Raw genomic sequence first — 9,466 nt, 5'->3', positions numbered from 1 at the left:
TAAGCTAAACAGGAGTAATTAAATACAACCAATACAACAACACAAGTTCAAAATACTTCAAAATGTTATTAACTAAGTACGACATATACAGCCACTAACCAAATTGTTCACGCAGCTGCAATATTATATCATATTTGGAGAGCCAGGAACGGAGCGGTATGGGATGCGTGTCTACCGCGACCACGAAAAGTGTTAGCCTTGGCCGAAGCAACCGCACTTGCATGGCAAAGAGTCCACCACACCCACCCACAAACGGACCAAGGGACTGCCGCACAAAGCAGTGCTACTGCCACTGCCGTGACACGGCAGCAGCAGCACTACAACACGGCAAATGCCGTGACTGCTATGGGGATTGCCCAAGAGGGCGCACGGAACGAGCCTGCCGAGCCGAGACGGAGATGCTATGTCGATGCTGGATTCATGCCAGCTACAGGAAGGGCTACGGTTGGCGCGGTTTTGTTCGACGAGGAAGGGGGATATGTATCGGCATTCAGTGCACCCTTGTCAGATTGTCTGTCCCCGCTTATGGCTGAAGCAATAGCATGTAAGGAAGCCTTGTCTTGGTTATGGAATCGTGGAGAGCGCTCAGTACACATACTCACGGATTGTTTGACCCTGCAACAGTATTTGACAAATCAAGCTCTCACTGTTCGGACTTACGTTGGCTATGCCATTGATGCTTGTAGAGCATGCATTATTTCTTTTGATTATTGTTCAGTTAATTTTATTCCTAGATCAGAGAACTATTTAGCACATGCACATAGTCTAGCGGCTACTGCATTTAATTCTTCTACGATTATGTATTCGGACGATGTCCCTCCAGACTCTATTTCTGAGTACCTTTAATATATGTCTTATTGGCCACCTTTCAAAAAAAAGTACGACATATACAGGTATTTAACAATTAAGTACCAGATCGATAACAGATAAGTACGAGTAACACAATTACCAGATTCCAGATAAGTACCAGTAACAATTAACAGATTCCAGATAAGTACCTGTAACAATTAAGTACCAGATAAGTACGAGTAACAATTAAAAAAAAAAACAATTTTTGATGCAAATAGTTAATAAAAAAAATATTAGAATGGTATTTGTTTTACTGAAACTACGAAAACAACGCATGCAATAGCTAGATTTTACTACTAATCAGCATATTCAAACGAAATCTTAATCAGAGACGCAGATTTTTCAGGAAATATCAATCGAACTAGGATAAAAATAAGAAATAAATCTTCCACATGTTCTAGCATCTCTGATTCAGCGGTATACGTCATCTTCTCCTATCACCGGTAAATATTTCCGGGCAAACTCTTATCCTGCGAAGAGAACAGAGTTAGGGCATCTAATTATTTCCCAGCAAAGTCTTATGAACAGGATAGGCAACAATCGTAGATTTAGCGCATGCACTGAAGTTGAAGATCACAGAACTCCAAGCTCTGAATTAGCGAAGTACAATGAACAACCTGAACAACCCCCATGCTGTCGAGTAAAATTTGTGGGCCATACTACTCAAATTGCAGCCCGAGAGCAATAAATCTGTATAAATTGGGAATGCAATCAAAAGAAACTGAGAAAGAGAAATGGAGGTTAAATACATGTTGTCGCCCAGAATTAGGAAAGTCGTGTCTCCCCCGACGCTTTTCATCGAAACCAGAAGGAAGAAGCTTCTAGCATATCTGAGCACACCCACCCAATTCTATATTAATATAATTATATATTTATATATATATGTAATAACCTATATATGTTTACAGTGAAGCAAGATATGTTCGAATTATATGTATATATATATAAAGAAAATCTATTGGAAGAGATCATTAGTGTCCAGTTTTTATTTTTTATTTTTGAAAAAAGTATCCAATCTAATTGTTTGTATGGTGTTTTTTAAAGAAATTTGTCATTACAAGATTGTTTGAGCATGTTATTAATGCTAAAATAATGACGGGTGACAATACCGAGAGTTCGATGTTGATAATGTCTATGACTCAATCGGATACAAGAGCCTTTTAAATTTTCAAGGAGACAGTCCCATTAATATTGTCATATGCTATCACAATAAATAAGTCAAGACCAAATTAACAATTTGTTTATCCTAAAAATAAAAACAAATTAACAATTTACAATTTCATCATTTTTTCTGTGCCAATTTCTGTGCCATGATTGTGGAATATGTTATGCAATATACTTTTAAATCTGTTTAAGATGTAATATCTGTATTTTATTACAATTTATTACAATAACAACATGTAAAATTAAAATATAATTTATTGACCGTGCATCGCACGGGTACAATGCTAGTAATACATAATACACAAAAACTCTTAACATAAACTCTTAACATAATACACATAAACTTTTAACTATTAAAAAAAAATCACATGTTTCGAATGTACATAATTGTATAACAAAATGTACATAATTGTATAATAAAATACACATAAACTCCGTCGCGTCAACTCCCCACACAACTTAACAAAACGATGTCGTTTTGGGCAGGACGGGGTGGACAATGCATTGTTCGCCCTAGTGCACGATATAACGATTGTCGGGAATATTAACTCCAATACTAATGTAATTTGATATAATCAACTATTTTATGAACTAATGAAGTATGAAAAGTTGACAAATTTAGTACTCCGTACAATATTGTCATATGACACAAATTTTGGTACAACATTGTCACAAGTTGCATTTTCTGCCTTTATATGAATATAATAAAGTCTAAAGAGCAATAGACACTGGGGCTAGGGGAAGCATGAATGGAGACAGTATATTAATGTTTTGTAATTGGCACAAGCAATACCTATACAAGTTTAATTTGACAAGAAATGGAAATAAAATGCTAAAAACAATCAACAATTAAAAAATAGGGATTTTGGGAATTGAAACCATTCTTCAAAAAATAGCAGCACCAAAATCAGTACAAGGAATTGTAGGTAAAGCATGTGGCAGTAATGGATGCTATGCAAATGAGAAGTGAAGGAAGAAGTGTGGCATTCAACAGTCTGCTCTGCCCCAAATAACCAGCCAGGGTTATAGTACCATCTGCGATAACTCGAGCAATTGTGCCTGCTTCTGTTGACAAGAGGCCGCCATTGTAGGTTCCACGAGAAAGCCTCGACGACATGACTCGGGAGAGGAGCGATAGATTGACACCTATGAGGAAAAAGCACCATAATATACAGTTTATATCATTGATAATAATTATAAAAATCTGTAAAACTCTACTTTGAAGCGTGCAATAGCACCAGACAACACGCGTCTTTTGTCTGGTCACGTTGAAGAAAGAAACATTTCAATGATGACCTAATTCAATCCTAGTGGCTATATTCTGCTAGTCACATATGATTTCTTTTAGCAATGTTAACTCCATTTCAAGCAGAGCTTCAATCACCATCTAACACATTTTTAAAGGTTGAATGAAAAAATAGATTGGGTGTTCATTTTGAACAATCAGAGAAGAAAAGATGGATATTTTACCTTCCAAAACTTCTGCAGATACAAACATTATCAGCCCAGAGATGACATACTGTGGCACAGAATACGGGATGATTACTTGAAAGCTTAGGAGTATGCCCAGCAAAACCATAATTTCGGATGCCAATAAAATTTGCCTGCAGCCATGAGAAAATAATAGGCATGCTTTAGGACTGAAAAATTATTACCAGCAAACTGTTATAGAATGATCAAAAGACTTCTATACTATATCGTGAACCACGTTCCATGGGATGAATATCAACAACATGCATGCTTCATTTGTCAAATAGAATATTACCTATCCTGGAACATGTTACTTATGTAGCTTCCAACGACAACGTTTACTGGAAGAACTGTTAAGCCAAGACATGCTAGAAAAATTGCCACAGTGCCGGTTGACCACTGGAAGTAGTATTCTGTAATAACGCTAGATTCTGAGAGTAAAATTTCCATAGCATATTTCAGCATAAAGTAAATCAACAGTTGAACCTGTAATCAAAGCAATACTCTGTCATCATTCGTGAGAATACTCTCTTTTTAGTAGCATGACAAATATTAGAAACCATAATTTATATTGTAGAGAATAGAGCTTCATCTGTTTTTTCATCATTTGGGGAGAGAAGACATTCATGGATATAAAGTGTCTCAGGGAACACATTCCCCTCAAATCCCCCGGCACTTGACACCATTGCATTAGCTAAATTGTTATAGGACAAACAAGTTGCTTTATGCCACTTGTGATGATGAGAAGAGTAAAAAGATGTACCTTCACAGAGGGAGTGAGTAATCTGTATGCTGCAGCAATAGAGTTGACTGGTAATCGAGACTCCTCTGGAGCTTCTTCACTCTCATCATATTCTTGGTTGCCATCACCATCATCTTGTTCGTTGGATGTTATGAGCAGTGGTTGTGCGAGACCCTTCTCAAGCACATTATTATCTGATAACCAAAATTTAATGTTCAATTCAGAATTTGATCAAAGTCCAAAATGCTCATTAAGTATCTCACCGAAGTTGAATTGGGAAGTTTAAAGACCCAATACAGAGAAATGCCAGAAAGTACTTCACAGACAAATATGCAAGGTTATTTGGTTTAAAATTCAGTAATACAGTAGCCAACTTGATTGAGAAGGCTTTCCTCACCCTGGTTGATATGTCCAATTATTGTGCCCATCATGACATAGATAGACAAAAAACAATGGAGAGACACCTTTGAATTTAAGAATACAGGCTACAGGAAGGAGCATAAGAAAAAGTAAATGGGAACTGAACATACCAACATTAGATTCCTGTGGAACGGGGTTTTCTTCAGTCTCAAGCACTGGTTCTCTAAATGAGATCCATAACCATACCAGATATATTAACCATCCCAAAGCCATGACCCAACCAGGTAAAGTTTCTTTGTTGAATGTCAGGTTGAGAATTTTAAAATTACTTTGAAGTAACCCAGCAAGTGCTGGACCACATGCCATTCCAAGAGCACTAGCACTGACAAAACCTGCAGAAGCCTGCATGCGGATTTTAAGTGGCACACAGTCACTGATATACCTTCGGTTCACAGCTCTGGCTGAACCCAAACTGCAATTAAGAGTGACAAGGGACAGCAAAAAACTTGTCAAATTATATTTAGTTGCAATGGAATTACCATCATACATACAATAGACTAAACTTGACTGTTGCAGATGACAACAAAACTCCTGGCATAATTATCTACACAGAACAGAATGAGGTAACAACAAATGCTGGTTGATTGTTTTTGTTGCTAATTCCAACCAGAATCCACATTATTAACATTATTAAAAACTCTTAGTGATTGTCCAGTATTACCAATATCATTTCAAATTTTCACCCACTAGCGAACCATTATTTCTCTAGTTGTACTCATATAAATGTATGAATAGTGCATCGATCATTGTTGCCTAAGCAGTCACCAGTTCTTCATTAAGAAGAAGTTATATTTAAAGGAAAGACAAATAATTGCAAGAGATTCAGCTTTCTGAATCTCTTAGTAGAAGAACAATGAATTAGACAATAGTAAATAATGGAAGGTAAAGAAATGAAAGAGGCAAGATAATATATCAAAGTGAATAAAGTTAAAATGGTTTTAGCATGCCTGAATATACAATAGATTCTATATAAAAATGAGGATATCAATGACGCAAATAAGCATGTCGTTGTTATGTATAAGAAAAAGAGAAACACACATTCATGTTTTTACACAAGAAGGGCAGAGAATAGGAGAAAGAGTGAGAGATTACCCGCAAAATAATCTGCCTATAAGAAGAACTGGTAATGATTGCAGGTCATAGGCCAGTGCATACAAGACATTGCCTATACAAAGAACTATACTGCTAAATACCAAAGGTTTAAAGTAAGACTTGTTCGACCAAGCACTGAAATACACTGATGAGAAAACTTGTGCAACTGCCATTGATCCAATCACAATACCACAAACTGTTGCTGCAGCGCCAAGGCTCATAGAATAGTCATCTGCTGTTGGAACTATAATATATGTATTTACCATATAAAGGAAAGTGTTTGCCAGGTTCAACAGGAGTGACATAAAATGGTATCTTTGATCAACAACATCTTCATCAGCAGGACTAGGTAATTCCTCTTGCATTATAAGTGCATGTTGACCCAAAAAATTAAGGAAGTTTGTTGAATGAGTTAATCTGTCAGCCGCAGCTTTTATTGAGTCAACAACAGGATCCTGCAGATGAACTCAAAAATAATAAGCAAAAAGTAAAGAATCCAGGAGAAAAGATATACATACAGTACCAGATAAGGAAAAGTAAGAATTCATTAAAAAAAAATAAAGAAAATTAAGAATTAGCACGTATGAATTAAGCTGATAAAGTAGGTAGATGAAAACCTGAAGCGGAAGAGCAGGCTGGTCATATATAGATAAGTAGCTTCCCTGACGATCTTGAAGTTCTGCAAGATTACGAGATATTGCTCCAACAACTGCCCCTAATCCCTACAAGTATATGTAGTTTCAGCCATTGTTAATGTGCTGTTAAGAATGGCTTAGTTTAATCAGAGCGCTAGGCCCGAGACTAACAAAGTTAACCCACCTTGCCTTTAGCACATATCTATTTGAGATTGGATAATTGGATATTAAATAAATAACTTGGCATGATGTCCAAAAGTAGGCAGAAAATTTTGAATAAGAAGGAAGTGGCAAAGAGTGAATATCTAGGTATTTGAGTTAACATCTTACCACATGCTTGAAAATTTGTCGAAGCTGTGAATAAGGATGATTAGCCCGAGTTTTGACATAATAATCAGTAAATTTATAGCCGAAGCGTTTGTCAAACTTCTTAAGGATTTTCCTCAGTCCAATGGCATTTATTTCAACAAAGAAGAGAAGTTTTAGAAGATCACGTCCCACACCCCTATAAGCTTCCCGTAGCTCATTGATTTTGGAAATTTCAGGTTGTTGCTGAAGAGCATCTTGTTGTTCATTGAGTTCAGCAATCCTGCCTGCAAGTGCTCCTTGTTGTTCTAACAGGAAAAGAACAATCTTTTCAATCTGCATTAATAACTCAAAGGTTATGCAAACTTCATACTACAACCCTAAGCTAAAATGATAAATTTTAGGATAGACAGACTGGATGAAATTACTCTTTAAAGAACTCTTCTTTTCAAATTACCAACTTTAGTATTCGAAGCCAAATTAGCAGACATTGGTGCGAACATAAAAGGTAAAGAAAGAGCCAGATGATTCTTGCACTGGAAATTTTGACATATCTAGCCAACATCCAGAACAAACAGAGTGGGAGGCAGTGTTCAAATAATAAGTACCAAAAGTCAAGAGTAATTGAAAACAGCATTGATGAATTACATATTCCCAGGCCCCTTCATATATTGTGAGAAAGCAATTTATGTACCCCCAGAAAATCCATAATTTGCTAATTCTAGGTATCAAATTGGGAAGAAAGCAGGATGATCCTTATAACCTTATTCACATACTCAGTCAGAATTAAGACAACTAGACAAGAAGACTACTAGACAAGAAGACTACATATTTTATGAAAATAAATTACAACCAAATCTCCCTAATTGTCTCCATCAAACCTCTCTATTTATCTCATAATTCTGATCAATTAAAACAAATCAATTCTAATTGATTAGAGAACAAATCAGCAACTAAGTACACCAAAATTAGTGCTATTCTTGACACTGTGTAGACTAAATATTGATATTTTGCAGAATAGCATCATAGCAATGATCCTTGTTTACTTCAAATAAAATCACCAAAGATATTGAAGAATAACAACAATCTATTGAATAAGTACCCGAGTTACTAGTATAACATGACTAACATCCCAATTGAAATTCCTAAGTTTAAGTTTGGCAGACTCCAAAACATAGATTTCAAAGACCAACAATTCAAACATGAATATCCAGACATACACAAAGCTTCTGTCAATCAAGTTCTAACCAACCTGGTTGTCCAGCATTCGGGAGAAATCCTTGAGAACATGTCGGCGATCCAGTGCCCCAGCTTCAATCTGGTTCGAATACTGCCTAACCTTTTTCTTCATTATTTTGTAGTTGATGTAATATCTACAAAGTACAGATTAATTATTCATCAGGTTCACATACAAGGATCACCTTTTTACAAATGGTATTGAAAAGAATGCCAACAATATACTAATATAGTCTTCAAAATATACATCTAGATTAAAATGGAGCATACCCTTGCCATTCTTGAATTTGTCTTTCCTTCAGCTTCTTCCCAAAAGCAACCATCTCTAGTCTCTTACTGCATTTGAGAGAACAAAATGAGAAACTGAGAACCAAAAGAGATAAAACTGTTCATGTCACCTTTGAGGCTTTGAGTATCCCAAAGAAACAACACTCAAAGCAAGAAAATCTTTTCCACAGAGCCCTACTGATTTGGGTATAAAACCTTACATAGTATCTATCAAGAGCTATCTCATCAATCACTGAAACCGTATAAAACCACATATCCACACTAGTTATGGGAAACATATCAATCAAATCCGAACCTCCATATATTCGCAAAGCATAGATACAGTCATCCAAATTTCCACATTAAAAACAAAACATTCCAGCAGGGTCAGAGGAAAACTAGAATAAGAAAGATATTTAAAATCCTATAAGAATAAGTCAATAACGATTCATTGATCCCAAAACGCATTGATTATACTAGATCACAATCCAAAAAAAAAAAAACTGATTCAGACACATGCTTGCGCATTCAGATACACAGAACCAAATATCCATAAGCACTGAATTGAACCCACTACCCGTACCAAAGTGTTGAAGGGGAACTAGATGAGCATCAACAAACACAGACGAAAGACAATCAAATCTTCACTCTCGAAGAAATCCCGTTTCGGAATATTCGCGTATAACCCAACCCAGTCCAAGCTACAGACCTACAGCAACACGACACGTAACGGATTCCAGTTCAAATCCTCACTAGAATTCCGGATCGTTTTTTTATTCCACACAGAAAGGCGGAAACAATCCAGCCGCCTCACCTCCAACTTTTTCCAAGACAAAAACCCGAATTCGTCTTCCTCTGGTTGAGTTTACTAGTCAGGCGGCGGCGGCGACGACAGAGCGGGGCGGGAGATGAAGATAGGAGAAGAAGAGTTGTGTGGTTTAGGAAACTGGAATTCCACAGGTGGCACTATCGCTCTGGAAGTAAGATCGCTATTGATATATTATTATATGTGAGATGTGAGATGTGAGATATATATATATATATATACTGTGATCAATCATTACCTTCAAGACCAGGAGTCTGGTTAATCATACTCTGCATTCCTGAATCCTGGTTGTGGTGAAAAAAAAGTAAAAATTTATTTTTAAAAATTAAAAATAAAAACAAAAACTACTTTTGCTAAACTTGGTAAAAAATGATCAATGATTGAATGCTTTAGCTGGTAGGGTTTTGTCCACTTTTCTTGTTCTTCACGTGGTTAAAATGGTGAATAACAAAGAATCTA

At 36.3% G+C, this 9,466-nt stretch overlaps 2 protein-coding genes across 3 annotated transcripts; one reads left to right on the top strand and one right to left on the bottom strand.

Moving 5' to 3' along the window:
- The first annotated feature begins 345 nt into the window (after positions 1 to 345).
- On the top strand, positions 346 to 846 carry LOC109188907. The gene has a single exon (XM_019339560.1). It carries the CDS (start codon positions 346 to 348, stop codon positions 844 to 846), a length of 501 nt encoding a protein of 166 aa, XP_019195105.1.
- Positions 847 to 2,613: 1,767 nt separating this feature from the next.
- On the bottom strand, positions 2,614 to 9,187 carry LOC109188453 (SPX domain-containing membrane protein At4g22990-like). 2 transcript variants are annotated; one of them, XM_019339154.1, is made up of 11 exons: positions 8,996 to 9,187; positions 8,185 to 8,250; positions 7,931 to 8,051; positions 6,703 to 7,014; positions 6,355 to 6,459; positions 5,738 to 6,192; positions 4,756 to 5,057; positions 4,247 to 4,419; positions 3,779 to 3,969; positions 3,484 to 3,617; positions 2,614 to 3,159 (listed from the first exon to the last, which is right to left on the bottom strand). In XM_019339154.1, the coding sequence occupies exons 2-11, from the start codon at positions 8,235 to 8,237 to the stop codon at positions 2,921 to 2,923; spliced, it is 2,085 nt and encodes a 694-aa protein (XP_019194699.1). In that variant the 5' UTR covers positions 8,238 to 8,250; positions 8,996 to 9,187; the 3' UTR covers positions 2,614 to 2,920. The 2 variants fall into 2 exon arrangements, with proteins under 2 accessions (XP_019194699.1, XP_019194690.1); XM_019339145.1 differs by having other exon boundaries at positions 8,765 to 9,185.
- Between the last annotated feature and the right edge of the window lie 279 nt (positions 9,188 to 9,466).

The sequence above is a fragment of the Ipomoea nil genome, unplaced genomic scaffold, assembly GCF_001879475.1.
Source record: "Ipomoea nil cultivar Tokyo-kokei standard unplaced genomic scaffold, Asagao_1.1 scaffold0193, whole genome shotgun sequence".
Taxonomy (NCBI): Eukaryota; Viridiplantae; Streptophyta; class Magnoliopsida; order Solanales; family Convolvulaceae; genus Ipomoea; species Ipomoea nil.
Note: the sequence above shows the minus strand (reverse complement) of the source record. Positions and strands in the feature narration are given on the sequence as shown.